The 23,642-nt window shown below is 40.6% G+C and overlaps 1 protein-coding gene across 3 annotated transcripts in view; it reads right to left on the bottom strand.

Annotated features, from left to right (window-relative positions):
* Positions 1-1,514: 1,514 nt before the first annotated feature.
* Positions 1,515-23,642, bottom strand: part of bcam (basal cell adhesion molecule (Lutheran blood group)) — a 59,169-nt gene continuing 37,041 nt past the window's right edge. The window contains exons 2-17 of one of the 3 annotated variants that reach the window (XM_037786008.1): positions 22,260-22,387; positions 21,890-22,103; positions 20,043-20,116; positions 19,840-19,936; positions 19,559-19,741; positions 18,247-18,368; positions 17,286-17,427; positions 16,663-16,778; positions 14,055-14,196; positions 12,581-12,705; positions 11,702-11,843; positions 10,252-10,275; positions 9,617-9,649; positions 7,707-7,848; positions 6,135-6,234; positions 1,515-3,606 (exon numbers count right to left, since the gene is read on the bottom strand). In XM_037786008.1, coding sequence (XP_037641936.1) covers positions 3,604-3,606; positions 6,135-6,234; positions 7,707-7,848; positions 9,617-9,649; positions 10,252-10,275; positions 11,702-11,843; positions 12,581-12,705; positions 14,055-14,196; positions 16,663-16,778; positions 17,286-17,427; positions 18,247-18,368; positions 19,559-19,741; positions 19,840-19,936; positions 20,043-20,116; positions 21,890-22,103; positions 22,260-22,387 — 1,787 coding nt within the window. In that variant the 3' untranslated portion in view covers positions 1,515-3,603. The remainder of the gene's footprint in view (positions 3,607-6,134; positions 6,235-7,706; positions 7,849-9,616; positions 9,650-10,251; positions 10,276-11,701; positions 11,844-12,580; positions 12,706-14,054; positions 14,197-16,662; positions 16,779-17,285; positions 17,428-18,246; positions 18,369-19,558; positions 19,742-19,839; positions 19,937-20,042; positions 20,117-21,889; positions 22,104-22,259; positions 22,388-23,642) is intronic. The other 2 variants (XM_037786009.1, XM_037786010.1) reach the window with 2 other exon arrangements.

The raw sequence follows: 23,642 nt of genomic DNA, 5'->3' as shown, positions 1-23,642 counted from the left end.
TTATTTTTTTGTTCCTTTAAATATTTTCTATCCTCTTTTATTTTTATTATATCATTTTTTATAATTGAAGTTATCTTTCCTATCCAATTGTGCCTTGTATGTATGTTAGAAGTATTGAGTTTAGATTACAATGCTTTAATGTTTGTAAATTAATTATCTTCAATAAAAAAAAAAAAAAAAAATTCTAGGCATAGCCTTTTCTTGTTCCTTATCCTTATGGCCACATTGGCTGCTGTTCAGACAAAATTGTTGCCATAATCTCTCTTTTTAAATAAGGTATCATTAATCAAAAGTGGTTTTTTTTGATACTTTGACACTGTTGCTTTTGATAACTGGGATCATAAACCTTTCAAAAGTGGCAAAATACAGATTGACTGTTTTTCTTTATGTGTGTCAACGATGCTGATACGTGTTATTATGTGCTGAGATTCAGTTTTTTATGTCATATGTTTTTTTATTAATCATATTGATGCTAGAAACATTCTACATTCCTTATAGGCTATATAATAATTCAGTGTATAGATCTGAAATCTCATCTGGAGCAGCAAATGTTTGCAGGTTTCATTGCAGGTTTTATAGTACTGAAACCTCTGGAGATGCTGATATGTATCCTCACGTCCATCACATCAGCAGGGGATGACACTGACACTGTTATTTACAATTTCCATAAATTCTCTTTATCTGCCAATATGCTCTTACAGCTCGCATCTGTCTTTGCTGCTTTGTATCCGGAGCACAGATCGATTTCTCCGGGTCACATTGATGGGAGACTTTTAATTTCCTAATGGAAGAGCAAGCAGAGTAGGGGGTGTGTGTCAGGACAATAGCGCTGATAGGCCCGTAACCAGAGAGCCTGTGTATAAGCATGGTGTTGGGCAAAATTATCACAAAGTGATGCAAGGTTAGAGCACATTGTTATGTAAGCTTACTGTCAGAGGGAGGGAGAATAAAACTGATTTTTAGAGGAATCCTTTCATCCCATCTCTTGATTAACGTTTGGTTTTGATATATGAATTTTCAAACAGTCAATTATGATTACTAGTATTGATAAGAGCCATCCCACTAACTGTTACTGATCAATGTACAAAGCCGCACTGCAATTTGCTGATGATTGATGGCTTCATTTCAAGTCATTTCTAAACATGAAAGCCAGTTGAGAGAACGCTGCATCATGAAGTCGATGCAAAAACATGAGCTTCCCCAATTTTTCTGTTCTGTCACAACAAATCATTGGATCAATCAATGTGGGGGGAAATTTACATATTGCCGGGTATATCAAAGAGATTAAACTTTGGTGCAAGCTAGGATTCAATTTAGATGTCATCTTCTGGGTAGTGTAAGAAAAAAAAAACATACACGGATGAGTTACATCAAAAGCTATTTGATTTCAGATTTTGGTCTGGTGTTATCAACATTTTAGAGATGATGTTCAACGGTGTGTTAAGGGTCGTCATATGGCCAGACACAGTTTCTTGTTCCCATGCAACTTTGTGTTTCTAAAAAAGAATACACAGTGAAGTTCAAAACTCATTTAGTCCCATTTGTGATAAAAAAAACAATACAAACAACAGCTTTTGCAAATTGCCTGTTGCAGAGATGGGAATAAAAACACAGAAGAATACAGTGTTGTGATTTGTTTTCTTGGGTTTTGTTTCATTATAAATTCTACACAGCTGGAACAAAATAAAAAGATACATCAACACACCACAGAGGTCACAACAGCGTACCACAAAATATACAGTATACAGTACAGAGAGAGAGAGAGAGAGAGAGAAGTAAAGCACTGAGAATATCTCCTAAATAAAAAAAAAACACATTTCTCTCTTCTCTCAGAGCGAGTGGAAAAGCATGGGAAAAATGAAAACTCAGTAGTTCCAAAATGAAGAATCCCCCTTTCTAAAAAAAACAAGTTTTTATACCACAATATTTTTATATAAAACATTAAAAAATAAAAAAAGATATCTATCTTCGCCTGCCATCACAGGTTTGCTAACAGTCAACATGGCAAGATCAGTAGGCAGACATTACAAAATAAAAACGACAGTGGTTTGAGGTGGCATTCTTTTAAAGATCAAGGCCATTGGTTCCAGTGTACAACAAAGTAAAAAGGGCACGTCAACCCGCTATCAAACCTCTATGGCCTGCCGACAGTGTAGGGGAGGAACAGAAATGCCAGTACCTAAACATAGAAACACTCCTGCTGTGACACTCAAAAACTCCTCCATTTGGTAAAAATAAAAGGTACATCACATACTCCAGCAACAACCCGCCATCCCTCCCACACCCTCCCCTCCCCTTCCCTTCCCTTCCCCGCTCGTATCCAACTAGAGTGACCCTGCGCCAGTGATTTCTCCTAACAGGTGAATCTGTGACTACAGCGCCGCAGCCCCCTGACAGTCCCATTTTGTTGTCACGGGGGGAAAAACGACAACACGGCAGGCCACAGTTTGAGATTGTCGACCATTTCGCCAAATTCCACCAATTTTACAGTGAAAGCTGATGATAATTGAGCAGAAATGGTAGCAATTACGGTCCCGGGCCAGCGGCTTAGTCATCATAGACACTTTGAACTTCCAAATCATGCACAGTTCACCTCCTGCTTAATATACAGGGTAATAGTAGTATTTGAATTTACAGAGAAAACAGGAGAGCTAAGTGAACAATTGATGTACTAACATAATATACAAGTATGCGGGCAATGGCAAGAACAAATTTGTACAACCTAATAGCTTGCTTGTTTGGTGGCTTTGTAACTGGATTTTTAAAAGGCGAGCAATTTAAGAGAAAGCATTGGCGTTATTAAATGCCTGGGCTGCTTCTACGGAAAGCTAATTAGGGATATTGGAGGGGAAAAAAACACACAAACATTCACAGGTGGCAAAAATGCAATTAAACAAACAGCACTAAAGCAAACACAGAGCTTCTTTGAGCGGAAATGTTACAGCCGTGTGTGGGCTGAGGGATTAAATGTTGTGAGAATAAATCATCACTTGTTATTGAGGTGAATAAAAACAGAACCCACGATAACTTTTCCCAATATACCCAGCAGAGAGAGAGCAGAATTTAAGTGCAGACTCCAGGGCAGAATAGGCGTTCAGTGTTACATTCGCATGCAGACACGCGCTCCAGAAACAATCACAGTGGCTTAATGGCATTTTGTGTTTCATTTGGGGTAGATAAGAAAGATTGTGCCACTGTGTTTGGACTGTGTCGGCCACGCCCTCGCTGTTCAGCTCTACTCTGCAGAGGAGTCGACCAGAGGTGTGATTGGTGAGGAAAAATCAAAAGAAGCCATGATAATAATGTCATCCAGTGATGTCACATGTATGGTTTTAAACCTGTGGTAGCATATATGGATGGAGTCTCTAAAAAAAAAAAAAAAAAAGAGGAGAAACTCCATCCAAAGAGGTCTACTCCAGATTATAAAACAAGCATAACCAACGGTGTGCCTCCCAAGGTCCCCAAAACAAACCCATGTCCATATTCCACCTCTTGTTTCCCCCACAGTCTTGTGTAGTGAATAAAAATGAGCCCTGTTCTCTTCATGACTGATCTCCTCCTTCCCTTCGTCCCTCCGTTGGTCACTTTCATTGTCTCGTTTCATCACTGTCAGACAGAGAGAGAGAAAAACACACAATATAAATATGATCAATGTGCCGTCATTAGAGATGGATATGTGCTGTATTTATGACTTTCACATATTTTTTACTTGGATGTAAATAAATAAATTTGATATTTATTTTTCAAACATGCCCCAAAGCAAACTGAATGAAGAATATGCTTTAACTTCATAAAATAAATATTTCCTCTTCATATTCATTCACAGCTTATTCAACAATTCATCAGGTGCTAATAAATCTCTATAAACATATTCTGCATTCACATGAAGAAGTTGTTTGTAGTCTGAGTAGTATTGACCAATCAGGTTTGAGCAGGCTTTGATTAATTGCAGGTAAACAGTCCGTGTGGAGAGCAAAAGAGGCAGAACTCATTGGCGGAAATGCAATTTCGGCTATGCCACTGGCTATCGTCTGACGATGATTTAGCTTTTTATTGGTTTGAAATTAGCTTGTAAACTGGCTACTTGTGAAACAATCCGGTCGTACACGTTGTCTCTCAACTCCAGTCTCGCATCTGAAGTTGCTAATCGGACTGTAAACAATGAGCAACGCAACGAAGAGGAAGTCTTGGTCCAGATATCCGCTAGCTACACAGGAACCCCATAAATATAGCCCCTTACCCCCAGAGGCTTATCGTCATCAGACCGATAACCGACGGGCTGCGAGATTGGGTGCTAATTAACTGTAGGTAACCTTTTAGAAAAGCATTAAAACACTAGAGTGCTGCAGGGATGACATATTTTTGTAGGCCAACCCGGCAAGTTAGCATCACCCTGGTTCCCTCGACAAAAACCCAATGGGATTTCTCCATTGGGTTTTGGATTATTGCAGAAAATATGATCTGTGGCAAACACACGTTTATGATACTTACACATTTTGTTCTGTAAAATAATCCCCCACAAATGAACACCACTTTTATGATTTTTGAAGCGAAACGCAATCAGCAGAAGTAAAAAGCTAACGTTAGGCTATAAACGAACTACACCGCGGTCGCATGACTTCACGGCATCACCACTAAATTAAAGGCAGACTAGTGTTCGGCGTGATGATGTTTAGTAGTCTCATTTAGTCACTTGTTAGCACCCGGCTTTTTTAAGACACGTAAAGGCTTAAAAATTCACGAGTGGGATGTTTATTTACTGACGTATCTAATGTCGTAGAACAAAACATTAAAATCTCTTCAGCTTGTGTTAAACACAGACCTTATTTCAGGCATCTAACTAAAAACCTATTAAAAAAAAACATTGACTTCCAGATTCGGGAACCGGAATACTAAATCTGAATTAGTAACTGACTCAATGCTTCTAAACATCTCGACACATTCTCTATGATACAATCTTTTAAATTTTATTTCATATCTAACATATCAAACTTCTGGAGGTATTTCAGGGACATTTCATGCCTTTATTAGAGCGAACAAGGGGAGATGTAAAAAATATAGAACATTTGATAACAGAGTATTATATTTCAGAACACTAGATCACTGTCATGTGTTCTGCAGCTGGCATTATAAGCTATTTGCGTACCGGATATAGTGAGACATTCTCCAACATAAATCTGCGAGTGGTTGCAGCCTTTTAGAAGACAGCTTACGGGGCGATAATTTTTTAATGACATCTCAGGAAAGAAGCATCACTCGATAGCGGACGGAGAGACCGCCTTTTACATCTTCTCGTTATATCCATTTCAAAAGTAAAAGAAAATGTCTGCAATCTCCCTGCAGTTCTGAAATGTCACACAGTTTTGCCGTCAGTGGGATCAAAAATCCCATAAAACAAGACTCGCTTAAACTGGCTTTTACGTTCCCGTCAAATGTGCCACTACCATAAATTTCATGATGAAATGTTTTGCATTCATGATGACATTTTCAGACGGCTCTCTACAGCTGTCACACTCCATCATTTGAGCTGCGGGGACAGCTTTCTCAAACCTGCTCTCTTTGAACTAAAACTGACTTTAGACTCTCAATCAGCGAGACTGATGCGTCTGAAGATATTTCTGCTGACTGTAAAGCTCATGTTTATGTCTAACGGATCGTATTTACTATGAGGGATCTTTGTAGACATGTTTATGTCTATATGACCACTGCAATATATCAAAAGATATATCTGACTATTATACTGTTACACTGCTGCTATTGCTTGCTTCTACACTTCCAAATAATCTGAATGTATTTTGTTTAACTGCATTTACAAGCCAAGTTGAACTACTTTATTTAGAGTTTCTTTTTGTCTTCTGCTACATCTACGTCTACATCTCACAAGCCTGACCACAAACAGTGACTAAATTAAAAAAAAGTGACTAAATGGAAACTACTTTTATGTGAGAAGCCCATTCAGATCAGGAATGGCTTTGTTTTCATCCTTACTAGCTGAAGAGTCCTCGACTTGTCCCTGCATACCATTAGTCTGCAGCATCATGAGTCACATTCATGAATGCAGAAGCTCACTGTTGACCAAAACCCTGCAGGTCCACGACCCTTAACCCCCTGACGCCTGTGTCCACTGGCCTGACCTGTTCTGTAGACGGTCTCTTGTTGAGGAGACCGGCCTCTTCGTTGGCCTTGTCTGTCTTCATCTCCACCACGATGTCGTTGTTTACCTCTCCACTGGCCCTGCGGAGAGAAACAAAGAAAGAAAAGTGCAAGAAAAGTGAATTATTTATCTTGTCTCGAGTAGTTGCTGTGTAGACTGTGCAATTGCTGTTTTGACTTCTACACAATGTTTTTGACATAAAGAAGAATACTGGATTGCTTTAGAGGCCATTTACTTCTAACATTTTGTTTACAGTTCTCCCAATGTTTCTGCAAAGATTGGGGTATACTGTAACTCTATTTTTTTTTTAAGATTTACAAATCTAAGATAAGATAAAACTGCTCTTCAAGCTAATTTAGATATCCTGACTAAAAGATAACGACCTTCAATGTCAATCATTTTGAGAATTATTTCTATATTTTCAGATTGTAATCTGCATACTGATATGAAAACACTCAAATCAGGTAAAAAAAATATATAAAATGGAAACTAACAAAATCAGATTTTGAGTTTCTTATCATAAATGGATCACCTTCACACAAATGTTGAGTCTGAGGAAGTACAGGCTGTCTATTTATAACTTTAGAGTGAACAACACCAGAATTCCTAAAGTCACTGGAAGATATGAAGGGCTGGATAGAAACCAGATGATCTGCAAACCTTATAATGACAATCACTTGGGACACAAGTACCATATTTTGATGTGAATGTAAGCATAATGAATTATAGAGAAAGGTATTTGCCAAAGTATCATTTAAAGGTGCTAAAAGCGAGATTGGGAGCATTTCTATTGCCTCAGCACAGCTCTCAACATGGTAACGGCTGAGCCTGCAGCTCATAGCTAACGGTGCTAACAGTGAAAACTACGACAACAGTGCTGACAGAGATAACAGTGTTAACCTGAGGGGGAACTGGAGGGAGGGTGCTACGCGTCGGTCGAGACGGCGTTATAAGCTGTAACCGCTTTTGAAGAATGTCCTTCCTTTGTTTACGTAACATTTGTTGTACTTCAGCCTTTTGTGTGCCATCGTTTTGTTATTATTATATGTTCGGTTAGAGCTCTATACCATGTGAACACGGTTCTGAGTCACATAAATACTGTATATGAAATGAAATTTCTTTGTTCCATCAAAATATGGCCTTGTTGAAAGATGGAAATATCAAGATTATTAGCAGCTCCGTTATACATTGTTTTACTGGTAGAAAAAATTGGTATTTTTTTTCTCATCAAAGAGTCTCTTAATTTGTCAGAAAGCACACACCTCTAACTTTTATTTATATTGGATTTATTCATCCATTTATTTATAGAATCATTCATGCTTTTATTTAATGTTTAACATTTTTCTCTTTTTCTTTATTTTATTTTGTAAAAAATTGTATGCAAGCTGGAACGGGCTTCTTTTATTATCACTGTTTTCTTCGCAGATCCTTACAACAAGCACCCTAGTGTAGTTGACCTTTAGTGGTTATTGAGTCACATGAGGTAATCACTGACATCATTAATCCCTTCTGTCTCCCTATTCCCTCTCTCTCTTCGCTCTTGTCTACTCACACTTCCTTCTTGTCCTTCTTGCTGCAGGGCAGCTTGCTCTTCTTGTTCAGGAAGTAGATGAGAGCCACCAGCAGCAGGAGCAGCAGGACACACACCACCACGGCTATCACCACCCCGCTGGAGCCTCCCTGCTGCTTGTCAGCTACAGCGCCGCAATGCAATGGAGGGTACACATGGAGGGGGGGATGGAGGGACGGATGGTGGGGTGGTGGAGGGAGGACAGAGGTGGGAGGAAGGTGTGGGGTGGGGAAGTGTAGGATTGATCATAGTGGAGGAGGTGGGAGGAAGATGGGGGAGTTTTTGATTTTGAAGGGGCAGTGGTAGGGAGAGGGGAATCATGAGGGATGTGGGGGGTTTGGTGGTATTTGATTCGTGGGGTGGAAGAAAGGGGGCAAGGGAAGGAAAGTAATTTCATTTGGGTTTTCACGGGAGGGAGAGAAGAGGTGACGGGATGGGGAGGGGAGGATGGAGAGAGGGAGAGGACGGGTGTCCAGATGAAGACAACGGATGGATGGACGGGTGGAGAGGAGAAGGAGTGGGGAGTGGGTTTAGTCTAACTTTTGAATGCAATGACTGAAAAGTGATGGGACCCAAAATAATGGGGCCTGTATACTCACAGATAAAAACTAGACAGCTGACCAGAGCCAGAAAACAACACTGAACATACTCACCCATCCACCTACACTTGTATTACTACACTTGTGAGGACATGACAATTATTTTATCAGATTCAATATCGTTCTACATAAACCAGAGCATTATAATACATTTAGCAAGTGTTTTGAAGAACAGTATTGACAACATTATATACAACGGCCATTGAGAATACTTGTTATCTGATTGGCTGGCTGGCGTCCCTTAAAGGAATAGTTCAATCATTTGGGGGATTTACTTGTTTGCTTTTTTGCTGGAGCCACAAGACAATTGGCTTAGCTTAGCATAAAGACTGGAAACAGGGGGAAACAGATAGCCTGGCTCTGTCGAAAGGTAAAAGAAAAATCTGCCTATTATCGCATCTAATACTCACTAATTACATTTTATATCTCATTTGCTCAGTGCTTTTACAGGGGGTTATGTGATGGACTATTTTTTGATAGGGAGCGGTGACTTCCTGGAGTCTCCACTGGTTGCAACACTTCAGGACATGTCAAACTATTTCTTTAAATTGTCCCTCAGGCGTAGTTCCGGTAAAGAGTTAACCAACGTGTATTTAACTTGTGGTAACAGTACTGCTGCTTGTCTCTGTGGCTAAACGAAACTCAACATGAATTAAATTAACTGGAAAGTAAGTTGAAAACTAGATGCAAATTTGAATATAACGTCTCTCTCTTTTTTGACAGTGATAAGTGGCTGTGGTAAAAACATGCTGTTATGTTCTGTGGTGTCCTGAAATAGAAAATAAACGGCAAGGTGGAGGAAAGGTTCTTTGCCTCCACCTTGTTGTCTATTATTTTCTCATATCCGGACACCTGAAACATTTCCAACAAAACCAATGTAATAGTAAATTGATAATTTGTGAAGTTTTGGACAAAACAAGACATCTGATGACGTCAACTTAGGGTTTAGATGATTGTCATAGGCATTTTCATTTGACATTTAAGAGACCAAATGAATCATTGGTTCAATGAGAAAATAATCAGCTGATTAATCAAAAAGGAAAATAACTGTTAAACCTCAAGTTATCATAGACAAATTCATCACAATATACTTTCCTTTTTTCCACCTACAAAGTCCTAATTTAAAGTCTGTCCTCTCAGCTACAGTAATACAAGTACGGATACACAAACACATTATCATTTGTAAACACAAATACATAATACTGTGTGTGCACACATACATAAATACACACGCAGTGACTTAAAGTTGTAGACGAACGCAACACACATGTCAATAGGGTTAGCCATACAGACCTGACTTAAGCACAGGGTTTCCAGAGAGCAGCACTTTGAGAGAAAGAGAGTTTCTCAGTCCCATAGCATAGCAAAGCAACAACCACAGACACACACCACGAAGAGCATACGCACACAAAAGCTAAAGTTACTAAATCCTACACACACACACACACACACAGCACCCCGGCGAGTGGGAAACGGCGAAAAAGGAAAAGCGTGAAAAAAGAAGGCAGTCGGAAAAAGAAGAGGTGGCCAAAAAGGAGACACAGAGAAGAAGCAAAGAGAGGAAAGGAAGGAATAGAATAGAATAGATTCCTTTATTGTCCCCAAGGGGCCACAAAAGTTGTAGTAGCATCCACAAAATATAGGACAGACATCATACAAAGGTGACAAGAGAAGAAGAATAACAATATACAATATCCACAGTGTTCGGTAGCAAGAGGGCAAATATACAAGATTACAGTACAGCAGAGGGAGTTGTGTGTGTGTGTGTGTGTGTGTGGGTGTATGTGTGTGTGTGTATGCGTGTGATGGAGGGGCCGGGGCAAGAAGAGATGGGCGGAGGGGGGGATTTCTAAATTACAGGGTCAATACAACAAAGAGTCCTGAGAGAAGGAGGGAGGAGAGGAAGAGGAGAAGGGAGAAGGCTCTACCTCTGTCGGCCGAGTTGTCAATTGCTGCAAGAGAAGAAGAGGAGGAGAAGAAGAAGGAAGGGTTTAGTTTGCAAGTAAAAGAGCAAAAGGAACCTGGATTCGGTTTCACCAGCTATTCGTAAATCCATTACTAAGATTATGCATGAAGTCCCTTCTAAGTCTAAGCAAGTACTACAACTCATTGGTTGCTAGGAAACATCTGTAACACCATCCAGCGAAAAGCAATCAACTATGGAAACAGGAAGTCACTGTAGCATCACAAGCCATAGCATAACTTCTAAAAATCACAGTTTTAAGAGGCAAACGATATACTGAACTTAAAGCTGGGGACACACCAAGCTGACATCAAACTAGCGGCGACGAAGACCGCCGGTTGAGTCGCCTCACGTCGTCTTTTGTCTTGGCCAAAAAGTTGCACTCGATTGCACCACAAAGACTACAGCCGATGGCCGACTACCACGTACATTCTGCGCCTGCGTGAGATGAAATGCCTCTCCACACTAGTAGGTCGCGGTAGTCTGTATTCGTCATTCAAAAAGGGAAACCGGAAGACCGAGGAGGGCGGATATACAGGCCGTTGTTATGATACGTATATGAAACAAAGCGGCGTTTGCCGACCATTTTCACACCACTCGCACTCACAACTTCGCTTCATTCCAGATGGCCATGTGGTGAAAATATCTGTGTATTGGAATGATCAGATGAGATGAAGATGAAAAATGAGAAGCGTCTTCTGTGTTTTTCCTCTTGACTTTACTCACTTCCGTTTCTCTTGCACTGATTCGTTTAAGCTGAACAGCCAATCAGAGTGAATTCTCTCACCACCAGGCGCCGCCGCCGATTCAACATGCTGAATCGGCCGAAAAACCTCTGACACGGGCAGACTAGAGCCGACGGTGCGGGACACACCGAAAAAACTAAGCCGACAGACGTCGGCTTAGTGTGTCAGGGCATTTAAGGAGCTGAATTCCAAATTCAGAGCACATCTATGATTGCCTCTACACGGCTCTCAACATGGCGACAGCTGAGCCAGCTGGGTCGTGTCTAGAAGGTCACACGCAAATTGCGAAATTCTCGCGAGATGGTTAAGGTTAGGCATTGACCTTGAATAGTTAAGGTTAGGATAAGTCGTCGGATAGTGAGTCTTGCAAGAGTTTTTGAATGTTGCAAGTTTTTGTGGGTTACCTTCAAGACATGACCATATGTATGAGTGCTTATAACTATGATTATACAGTGCTATTAGAAGATTATAACGAACAATAAGTATGTTTATAATGTATTATAGACATGAGCGTCATAGAAAGTGTTACCAGAATTTTTAGTGTCACTACGAAAAACGCATCTTTGTATCACAACTGAACATCAAAAGCCTGCAGTGAAGTAAACATGAAGAGGAAGGAGTGAGGGAGATAACGTAGCATCGTCGCTGCCGTCCTCTCCTGACACTGACCTCTTTTGAGAGATACCAGGACTCTCTTGCTATCTGTTCCATGTTCGTTGGAGACCTCGCAGGTAGCCCCGTCATTCATGATCTCGGCGGTGGCTGGTAGGGTCACGGAGCTCACCCACTTGTTACCGTGCAATGCTACCGACTGGCAGGAGCGACGGATGGAGGGAAGAGAGATGGAGGAAAGACAACAAAGAGAAGACATGATATCATTTATTGGCATATTTTTGTGTTGTTAAATGTTGTCATTCAAGTCTGGTTCCTATCATAATGCACACTTTAGTGATGTTTAAGTCCACATTTCTTCCCATGATTCTCATTTATTCATCAAGATCGCTCTTAAAAATAGTCAGTTGTGCAAGCTTCAATATCTCTCCTCTTTGATCTTACATATATCACTATTTGCTTCTAGAAAGATCAAATCTTTCAGAAGGATCATGATCTCATTTTATCACTTTATTTGATGTAATATTTCATGAAGCTGTAAGTTTCTTTAAAGCTGCTTCATTTGGGATTTTCTTTTCAACTACATCACATCAATATTAGAATAAGATATTACTTTCCATAGTCCCGCGAGCTGTTTCTTTCCCTCCTTTTTCTATTTCTTTTGAAGTTTAACAACCAGACTACCAAGATCTTCAGATGTTATGAAAAGTCACGCCTCAAACTTTACACATTGACCCAAATGAAAATGCTGATAGTGATACCTCTGTTTGTCTGAAATGCATCTTTAACTCTGCTTTTATTGTTTTACTTGTGCAATCCCTTCCAGGAAAGTAGCAATTACATCTACTTAAGGAGTGATTCCTGTAAATTACACACTACAGCAGGTAATGCTATTATCATCTCCGCTTGTCTTGACTGCGTTTTTTTAATTCATACCTCTTTTCCTGTGGGCTTCCAGGTGAACTGAGGGGAAGGAGAGCCGTAGGCTGCGCACCTCAGAGTCACCATGTCTCCTTCCTTCGACACTTCTGCAAGGGCGGGAGTCTCAATCATCGGCTTTCCTGGAAAGGGATTGAGGAAGCCAGTGAGCTGGAGGAACTTTGTGGTATAAACAACACAGCAAAGGCTCAAACCCATTTACACACGCACACTGTAAATCATTGAAGGCTGGTTAAAATAATAATAACATAAGTTCCCCTGCTGTCTTAAAATTGTGAATTAATTGAACCAAAGTTGAATAATTAGTCATCAAAGTCATCTTGTGTTATAAAAATAGAAAACAGGCCATGGGTAGGGACTGAATTCAATACTAACCTTTACTATGAAAGGAAACAACTCTTTAAACAACAAAAACTGTCAGAAGTCAGATAACGACTGGCGGTATTATGGTTTCGCACTCTGCGGCTAACCGTACCGCAGTTTCGCAAGTGCATCGGAGAACTACATTGGCCTTCAGGTAACGTTAATACGCAAAAGGCTCTTCTAGAGCCAGTGTTTGGTTTGTCCGTTCTGGGCTACTGTAGAAACACGGCGGAGCAACATGGCGGACTCTGTGAAGGGCTCATTCTAAGCTAATGAAAACACAATGGTTCTTAGTTTCAGGTGATTATACACTAATGAAAACATAGTTATGAATATTATATTCCATTTCTGCTAATAGATCCCCACGAAATGTGACACACTGTTCCTTTAACTCTCAAACAATGTATGCTGGGAAGTCTGCTAATATGCTGATCATGTTTTCTTCACGAACTTACTTTAACAAGTCGAGATAACTCTCAGCGGTACATTCATTCAACTCATCATTTCAAGTCAGAAGAACTAATGTTTATAAGTTCTAAAGTGGTCTGAAAATAAAAATGAGAAATTAAATTCATGGGAATTATTGATTAGTTGATTCCACTGAACTCCTGTATGCTGTTTTGCAGTGCACTAATGGTTTCACTAATGGAGTAGGAAGCCACACCTTCTCTCAGTTGCATCCATGACCTATATGACTTCCGTTCCTTCCTCTGACTGAAACAATACCCAGCACTCCCTAACACCGACCATTGTTTTATCCTGTGTGTCTGGGTGTAGTTGTGGCATAGGGGTGGGTAATTTAGGAAATAAATGATTACTCTGCTTAAAATAGAGTATAAAGCCCCAGTTATTTTTGCAGCTCCTAAACAGAAGCCTCATACTTCTAAACGTTGCAGCCAGGGGACGAAGCTTTGAGAATTTGGAAGTGGAAACACACAGCTGTACATGTACAGTATGAGCGTGTGACTGTGTATGAAAATAAAATGATACAGATGCGGATGTGCTTGAAATCTTTACTTAAGTCTTGTCCAAACAGTTTTGTTGGTTTTGCTGAAGTAGGTCTGCATGTGTGTGTGTGTGTGTGTGTGTGTCCATGAGAGCTTGTTACCTATGACAGTGAGGTTGACACTGGTCCGGGTTGTCAGTCCTGGCACAGATGGCATGGCTCCGACACACATGTACTCTCCAGCTTTGTCATAGGAGACGTCTAGTATTGACAGCATGCCGTCCTGTGAGAGAACCTCAGAGCCCTGGAGAAAACACACACACACACAGAAATAAAACCAACTGCAGTCACATCATCAGCCCTAAATTCTTTCTTTTCATTCTCTGCGCGTGAATATGAGAGTCGAGCATCACTGTGAATGTCTAGTTTGATGGCGCGCAGCTATGCTGGGAAAGCAGAAGAAGAACCTTCACACACGCTGTTCCAAAGAGCAGTGATAACAGATCAAAGTCCGTCCTGCATGATGAGCCTGTCTCTAGCAATTCCTCTCAACGTCTTCTCATAGGAATCCTTCTTACGGAGAACAAACACGTTCTCTACCAAGAAAACCAGCAGTTTCTATCACACCCAGGAGACACAACAAATGATACACAGGCTACAACAACAGGTTTGACACAGGAGGAACATTCTGCACATAACAAGTGGAGGAGAGGAGATGAATACCCAAACACCAAAAACACCACTGCTGCAACACCAATTAGTGGTTTTCCATTTGAACAAATCCTCTTTTCTTCGCTATGTTTACCGTAGAAAATACCTTGAGAGCATGTATTTTGTTTGCCATAGAATAGAGACGCCAGAAAGAGTGCTTTTGTTGCTATTAACTATTAACTTCAGCCTGCCAGCCTTGTTTTATTACCTATTATCAGCTGTTGCCGTTCTAGCATGGTTACATTTTAACGCAGTAAAGTTATCTGGCTGATACTGTAAAACTGAAATCATACATAACATATACTGAACTATATATACTTTAGTATATTAGTCATTTTTTAATGCTTTTTCCATGCTGAATGACTTATTTCTAAGAAACGTATGAGCACACTTCTGGTAAAAACAAGATTTAAAGTGGTGCTTTTGTGTGATTCTTTGTGGAGAAACTCAGTTTTACAGATCTGTTGATTAAGTGAACTACTCGATAAGTCAACAAAATTGTTTGAGTGTTAGTGGACTAAGAAATTCTTTGGTCAAGGACAGCCCTAGTCATTAGTATATGATACAATACTATATTTAATAGTGTACAATATGTATTGGTGTTCACACCAAATGGAACTGGAAACAAACACCAGCATATGCTCTCCAGTTGTTGCAATTGGACACAACACAATGCAGCTTGTGTAGCAGGGCCACAACTGTCTTTACAGGAAGCACTGCGTCCGATCCAAAGGCTCCAGTGTTGTTTGCCAGCTGCACCCAAAGTAAGTTGCAGTGGTGTGTAGTAATATGTTACATTTACTCCGATACATGTACTCTTTTAAAATAAATTGTACTTCTAAGTAGTAGTAGTTGTTTTGCAGAATACTTTTTAATCTTACTCTAGTAAATTGGCCATAAAAATATATGTACTTCTACATTGGGCTGCAGACTTCTCGCTACTTTTATTGATATATTTAGTTATAAATCATTTTTATATTCAGCTGAGCTCAGAGATAAGATTACTAGCCAATCATAGCACCACAATTGGAACTGGGGTGTGGCACTAGTCCCTCCAATTGACTACAGTTCAAGATCACGGCAGAAGATGAAACGCCTCCATCTCAGGCACATCCCTGGCCAAACATCCAGACACTGTTTGCCTTTCAAATGACAAGGAACAACAGTCATATTAAGCGCTGCCTACTTAGTCAGCCCAAACCGGTGGACATCTCGAACTTCAAGAATGCCACATCGAATCTGAGAAAACAAGTGAGGACCTGTTGTGACGTTGACGTAATTCACTGCATCTAATGAAGTTACTCACTACTTGAGTAGTTTTTCACAAGATACTTGTTTACTTTTACTCAAGTAGTTATTTTTATGAGTAATTTTACTTCTACTTGAGTCAATATAATTATAAAGTAACAATACTTCTACTCGAGTACTTTTTTTGTTTACACTACCCACCACTGAGTTACTGTGTCATATTATGAAATGTTGTCTCCTCCAATGAAGAACGGTAGTGTTGTTGAAAATGTACATCAAAGCTGAACCAGCATCACAACATATAGAAATATGCAAAGGACTAAAATCTTGTTTAACATCCAGCCAGAGCTGTTAAAGAGGGCCTATTATGCTTATTTTCAGGTGCATACTTGTATTTTGGGCCCGCAGTTGTGATTGGTCAACCAAACCAAACTCTTCGGACTCCGCTCCAGCTCCACTCTTACTAGCTTTGTTTGAGGGCATGCTAAACTAACCGCTAGGCAGGTATTATGCAAATGTGTTACTTGGTGACATCACCACATTACGGCAGAAAAGGCAGGACTAAAAGCAAGGCGTTTCTGTGGGGGGGAGTAACTCCTTTTTAGCGTGGACTTTGGGCTTTGTAACTTTGTAGATCTTTTATGTGCACAAAAAAATATAACACTAAAGGAAAGGGAAAAGCATAATAGGTCCTCTTTGATATGTAAGAACGGACAGATCAGGAAAAGAGCAAAGCTCTGCATTCCTAGAAATACACCACTTTTCCGTGGGAGGATAAAGGAAGGTAGGTTGAGGAAGAAATAGAGCGCACCTTTTTCCACTGAACAGTGTGCGTAGCAGAGGCCTTGGTCTTACACTGCCACTCCACCTTGTCTCCAAGCATGACGACCTGAGGTTGGGCGGGGACCACGCTCACTGGGTCGATGTCTGGCGGAGAGAAAAAATGGAAAGAGAGGGAGGAAGGTACATGAAACACGAGGCCTTCTATACATTGTAAGGAGTTAAAGAAGTGCCACTTGAAATCGAATCGCTTAAACAACCATGTAATAAGGCTGTTAAAACGACCGTACTCAGCAGAATGTATCTTTTTTTTTTGTAAGTACAAAGCTAATGCACTTACTCTGAAGTTAAGCCCATTTCGAATCCAAAGTTAAGCCTGTTGCATGCTATTTCTAGGCTCTATCTCCACTTAATGTGTGTGATAAGATCAAATTAGGGAGTGTAGTTGGGATAACATTAAAGTAACAGATGAACTGTGAAAAATTGAATTGGATATCGGCCTCCTGAAAGGATTCCATTAAAGCTCTTTCCATTCTAACCTTTTAATCTATGATTTACTGATGAAAAGAGGAGCTTACTGCTAAACAGGAGGTAAATTGTTCTTTATGTGCGTTTATTTAATTCTGCAGTTGTGTGTGTCTTTGGCTCACTCACAGTTGACGGTGAGGGTGATTGTTCCACTCAGGTCAGCATCCAGGTTATCAAAATCTGTGGCTTTGCACATGTACACGCCGCTGTCTGTGCGCTTGACAGATTTCAGCTTCAGGAGACCACTCTGAGCAGTGAGGAATTCACCCTGAAGGTGGAAGGACAGACAGAGATGTGAGTAAAGACTGAGTGAGAGAGTAACAAAGAGTATTACGTTTTTATTAGGGCTGTCAATCAATTAAAATACTTAATCACGATTAATCGCAAATTAATCACATTTTGTATCTTTTCAAAATGTACCTTAAAAGGAGATTCTTCAAGTATTTAATACTCTTATCAACATGAATATTATGCAAATGTATGCATATTTATTATTGGAAATCAATTAACAACACAAAACAATGACAAATATTGTCCAGAAACACTCACAGGTACTGCATTTAGCATAAAACATATGCTCAAATCATAACATGGCTAGTCAAGCCCAACAGGCAACAACAGCTGTCAGTGTGCTGACTTGACTATGACTTGCCCCAAACTGCATGTGATTATCATAAAGTGGGCATGTCTGTAAAGGGGAGACTCGTGGGTACCCATAGAATCCATTTTTATTCACATATCTGGAGGTCAGAGGTCAAGGGACCCCTTTGAAAATGACCATGCCAGTTTTTCCTCGCCAAAATTCAATGCAAGTTTGGAGCGTTATTTAACCTCCTTCGCGACAAGCTAGTATGACCTGGTTGTTACCAATGAATCTTCACTCTAGCTTTAAAACTTAGCCTGCTACAAACTAAAAAGCGCAGGATGCATTAATGCATTAACAAAATTAGCGGTGTTAAAACGTATTTGCCTTAACGAGTTATTATCGCGTTAACTTTGACAGCCCTTGTTTTTATAAAAAGTTGGGATACATAAAGAAAAGCAGATAACAACAAAAATGCTCTTTCTCTCTCAAATGCACACGTACGTCCTTAGAGAAGTCAAATTCAGGCTGAGGGTTTCCATCAGTCACACACTTCATGGTAACAGTGTCGCCCTCTTTGACTGGATCAGCGTTGAGTAGGGTAAAGGTCGCTTCCTCAGAGGGATCTAGATGGACAAGAACAGACATGGAACAGGTGAGAATTCCTCCTTTGGATACATTTACACTGTTATACAGTACGTCATCAATCATCAGAGATGTGAAAGGCATTCCAGAGGGGATGTTTTACTTTCCCAGTACCTCCTCTCTCCCAGTACCTCATCCTTCTTCTTCCACTGAATAATAAATTCCACTACAATGTTTAACAGGAGGAAAGATATGCAAACAATCAAGATAACACTAATAGCTATTTGTTGACAGTGTTGAATTTCAAAGGGCATATGTTTCTCTTAAAAATGAAAAAGTAACATGAGGATGGAAGACAGGGAGAGGCTTACAGATAATGCATAAATAAATAGATTCATTTTCTTCAGCCTTTTTAGGCTGCTTATGAATGTCAGTGTATCGGTCCACTACTTTGGTCCAGACTAAAATATCTCAACGACTATTGGATGGATTAACAGGCAATTGTATACAAACATTTATGGTCCCCAGGGGATAAATCCTAATAACTTTCGTGATCCCCTGACTTTTCCTTTAGCGCCACCAGCATGTTGACATTTTTGGCTTTTAGTGAAATGGCTTAACAACTATTGGAGGGGTTGCCATGACATTCTGTCATGCTGTTAAAATGATTTTACTCAGCAGAATGTATCATTGTTTTGATTTTTTAGAAGTACAAAGCACTACTAATGCACTTACTCTGAAGTTAAGCCCATTTCGAAGCCAAAGTTAAACCTGCTCCATGTTATTTCTAGGCTATCTCCACTTAGTGTGTGTGATAAGATCAAATTAGGGAGTGTAGTAACGCATCAACTGGGAAAAATTGAATTGGATATCGGCCTCCTGAAAGGATTCCATTCAAAATCTTTCCATGCTAACCCTGTTTAATTCTATGATTCACTGATGAAAAGAGGAACTTACTGCAAAGGCGAAACTGCACAAACAAGGAGGTAAATTGTTCCTCATGTGCCTTTACTTAATTCTGCAGTTGTGTTCGTCTTTTTCAGTTTCTTGCGGAGTGAAAATCGCTACCACTGTCATGTCTGTCCAGCACATATAAGGCTACAGCCAGCAGCTGGGGTAACTTAGCTTAGCATAAAGACTGGAAACGGGGGAAACAGCTAGCCTGGCTCCGTCCAAAGGTGACAAAATCCACCTAAAGCTCACTAATAAAAACTCTCGTCCCTCCACTCACAGTTGAGGTTGATGGTGAATGTGTTGGACTTCTTCTGTTTGTTCTGGTCTTCTGGCATGCTGTACTCCACCATGCACTGGAACACAGAGTCCTTGTCGGGCTTTTTGGGCTGCATGTACAGGGTGCTCTTGATGGTGTAAAGACCAGAGGCCTCTTTCACCACCGAGGATTTCATATATGTCTCTGACAGATAGGAGGGAAGGAAGCACACAGATTATCCTCTGGTTTGCACAGCATGTGATATCATACTATGTATTTGTTCATGAAATGATGACACATACTCTCTGTCCTGTCCTTGACCTCAGGTAGGGGCTGGTCATCTTTGAACCAGATAATTCTTGGCTGGGGATGTCCGTTCATCGACATACAGGAACCAATCTGATGGACAAATGCAGGTGAGACAAAAGAATGTGTGTGATTGTGTTCATATGAAATCAGAAACACACACACGGGATGCACATAACTACGGATACTGCACACGCACCTCAGAGCTGGTAGTCACTCCGACAGAAATAGCCTGACTTGACGGCTTCGTGATTTCTGGCTTCTCCGGAGCAACTGAGACAGAAGAAGGAATCATTATTATTATATCATTATGATTCACTGGAAGGAAAACCTTTCACGTAGACACAAACACACACGCACTCGGCTTCCGCATGCCTGCTGACCTTGTTAATTAAGTCAAGCAGTAAATATCCTGCTTCACATTATGCCAGTGTGACCTGGTTCACATGAGCTGATAAGGGTCAAATAACAAAAAGAAGCACTCCCCTTCTCTCTGGCTCGCATCCACAGGTGTAAGTATTCCCTCTTGCTTTATTCCCTAGCTCACTTGTTCACATGCAAGGTCATCTTATCACTGCCTGCAGCTGTCGACTGCTTATAAAAATAAACAGTAGATGGGTATTCCTCTCTCTGTCTCACTCACTCGAGTCTTTGTGTTTAGTCCTTTTTGTTGCCAAAACTGCCGAAGCATTTCTATAGCCATTCCCTTTCCACATACTGTGCAGCCGTATGCACGCACTGTAATTTTGATGTACAATGAGGACTAAAACTCTCGTTTGCAGCCTCTTACATTCAGCCGAATAAAGCTTTTTAGCGTACAATAAATCATTTAAATGTTAAGAGAGTTAAAAGAGCACAAGAGACATACAGGCAGGGTTATCTTTACTCTGTTATAGTGTGTTTTTGCTGTTTACGCTCTACTGTAGGCCTCCCAAGAGAGAGAGAAACCAGGCTATCACTGCTAACCCTCAGGAGACCTCATAACTCAGTCCTATTAAGTTAAGGCAGGACAGACACACTATAATTCATCCCCCCAATGAGTCAAGTGGTCAGATGTGGACAAAGAATAAGTGCTGGTTTGTGAGACAGGCTGTTTCTTACAACTGTGGGCATTAAGTACATCTAAAAGGGCCTTTGTCAAATAGCAAAGCGTTGAGGTATTGTCTACCACTGACTGGCTCATCCACAATTAATAGCTTATTTTATGAGATTGCTTTAAACCTCAGCGGTGAGCAAGAGCCTCTTAGTGCATAAATGTTAATGGTTAACTTGTAAGCTCTTTTTTCTCAAGTGGAAGACTAAAGAAAGGGTTGTTTTGCTATTCTCCCGCCACAAATTGTCCCTCTTTAGATTGATTGATCAGTCCAATCCAAAATGCAAATGAATAGTATTCATTTTGGTCTGGCTGCTAAATGCTAAAAGTATGATTGATGTCTGCTCGGGGTTTGCCGTGGGAGGGGAAAGGACACGGCGGCCTGCAGCAGGGGTCAGCCCTCAGCGCCTTGGTGATAAATCGAGACCGTTATTAAGGTGAGATATATGAGACATGACAGGTGTGATTGAACTATTCATCAATTGTGTCAAGAGTGATTAGATTGTGGTTAATTGACCTCTGGAGAACTTATCAAAGGGAATTGGTAACCGCAGGCACTGAAAAAGCTTCTAAAGTCTTCCACATGATGGAAAAATATTAGTCTGCTCTATCCTTGACACATGTAGACGATTGTGACAAATCATGCTTTATGAAACTATATAGAGGTTATATTAAGAGGTTGCATGGAGTTACTTAGAGTACGGTATGTGCGAAATGCAATCCGCAAAATGCATTAGGTACAATTAAGCTGCTTCTAAATGAATGTATGCATGAACACACACGCAGATCTGATTAAAGCAATAAACCTTCAGTGGCAGTGACAACAACAAACCAAGTCATAAATTCCACACATCAACAACTGATGGGAAAGTGAGAAGAGGGGGGGTTCGGTCCTCTTGGAAAAAGTCACGTTGAGGTCATATAAAAAGGCCAAAGGGCGCTGGCCGACTCACAGAAGACTTTGAGCATAGTGGAGCCCTCGCCAACCCCGGCAAGGCCGGCGCTGGCCTGGCAGACGAAGACAAGCTCATCGGAGGGTTGAACTGAGGAGATGGTCAAGGTAAAGTCATCTCCGAAAGTGACCCGTGCAGTCATAGTGGTGTCTACGTCGCTTGTTCTCTCGCCGCCCTGGGAGAAAACAACGCGCTTCCTGGTTCCATGCTCCTCCTGGATGTATGGACAGGACAGGAGGTATAGAAAGAGGGTGGAAGAAGGAGAAATAAGACAGAAACAGCAATAAATAAGACATATTGAGTCAGAAAATACTTTCTTTTTGACAAACTGTCTAATAATAAAGAACATTTATATGTGGAAATGACTTACAATGTACCACTCAACAACGGTGTTGTTTGATTCTGGTGTGACAGAGGCAGTGCAGGGCAGTTGGGCAGTCCCTCCTTTCAACACCTCCACTTTAGGAGCCACATTCACGGTCACAGCCCCGCTGCAAACTGCACAGAGGAACACACAAAGACAGAAAGAAAGAATATCATTTAAGAGCCAAGCATAGGAAGCCAGAAGAACTGGTAGTAATGTGTTAACATGTTGCATCAATACCAAACATGACGGGCTGGTTTAAGAAAAAAAGTATGGCATGAAAGTATTGGTAATGTTCAAAGAGACAAACACAAACAATTCCAGTACTGTATACTGCATAGAAGAGGGATGGGAGGAAATAATAAAAAACACAATGACTACAACTGTTGGCGAAACTAGGTGTGTTTGGAACATATCTAACACATGGATCGATGGTAAAGAAGTGGATGGTGTAGCAGGAGAGTCTTGAGAAGTCTTTATAGATGTTTTTTTGCTGTGACAAGTATCAGTATGCCCTTAAAGGTCCATGAACAGCAGTAAAAACTGTTAAGGGACCCCGATGGATGCTAGAGGGCCGTCGTCACTGTCAGTGTCCTCCATTCAATAGAGACATTAGGATGCACAAAGTGTCCCACATATCAATGGGAGAGAGTAGCAGCTAGGGCACGAGATGAACCCAAACTGGTTCCAGTGAGGATAGGGAGGGAACACTATAACTCTCTGTACAACCTAGCTATGGAGAAACAACGTGACATTGCAATACAGAGAGGAGAGGCGGGGAAAAGAGGGAGGGGAAGGATGGAGAGCTGGAGGGAGGAAGGAAGGGAGCTCCATTTCTGCTAATGAAGTCACTGCAGCACATACAATGCCATAAATCCATACGGTACAGTAACACATGAAGGCGGTGGAGTCCACTGTGTTGTGAGTGGGAGGCTCTAATGTGTGGAAAGAAAGGACAATGTTGTTTAAGGGACGATTTTGCAATCTTTCAGCCTGAAGATACACTAAATCTTTGACTATCAAATCAATAAAGCAAGTTATCATGATATGGATATGACACTATTTCATAGTGTATGCCATTAGATATGCTTTTATACTTTGCCAGGCTTATATGAAAACATTCACAGAAATAAACAACTAGAAAAATGGGTTTATAAAGTAAATAATGGATGAATCAGTGAAGCAACAGTAAACAACCACTCAGCGACAGCCACACAAATCTTCCTGTATGCTGCAAACACTCCAAACATTAAGTTAAGTACCGTTAAAAAGCCAGAGAGCTACACTAATATTCCTATTCTGGACATATGTGTTGCTAATGAACAACCCAGCCCCATACTCTCTATTTATGATAACATAAATTAATCATGTCATCAATTTCTGGACTAC

This window comes from Sebastes umbrosus, chromosome 11 (assembly GCF_015220745.1).
Source record: "Sebastes umbrosus isolate fSebUmb1 chromosome 11, fSebUmb1.pri, whole genome shotgun sequence".
Lineage (NCBI taxonomy): Eukaryota > Metazoa > Chordata > Actinopteri > Perciformes > Sebastidae > Sebastes > Sebastes umbrosus.
The sequence above is the reverse complement of the archived record's forward strand: the minus strand, read 5'-3'. Positions and strand labels throughout refer to the sequence as shown.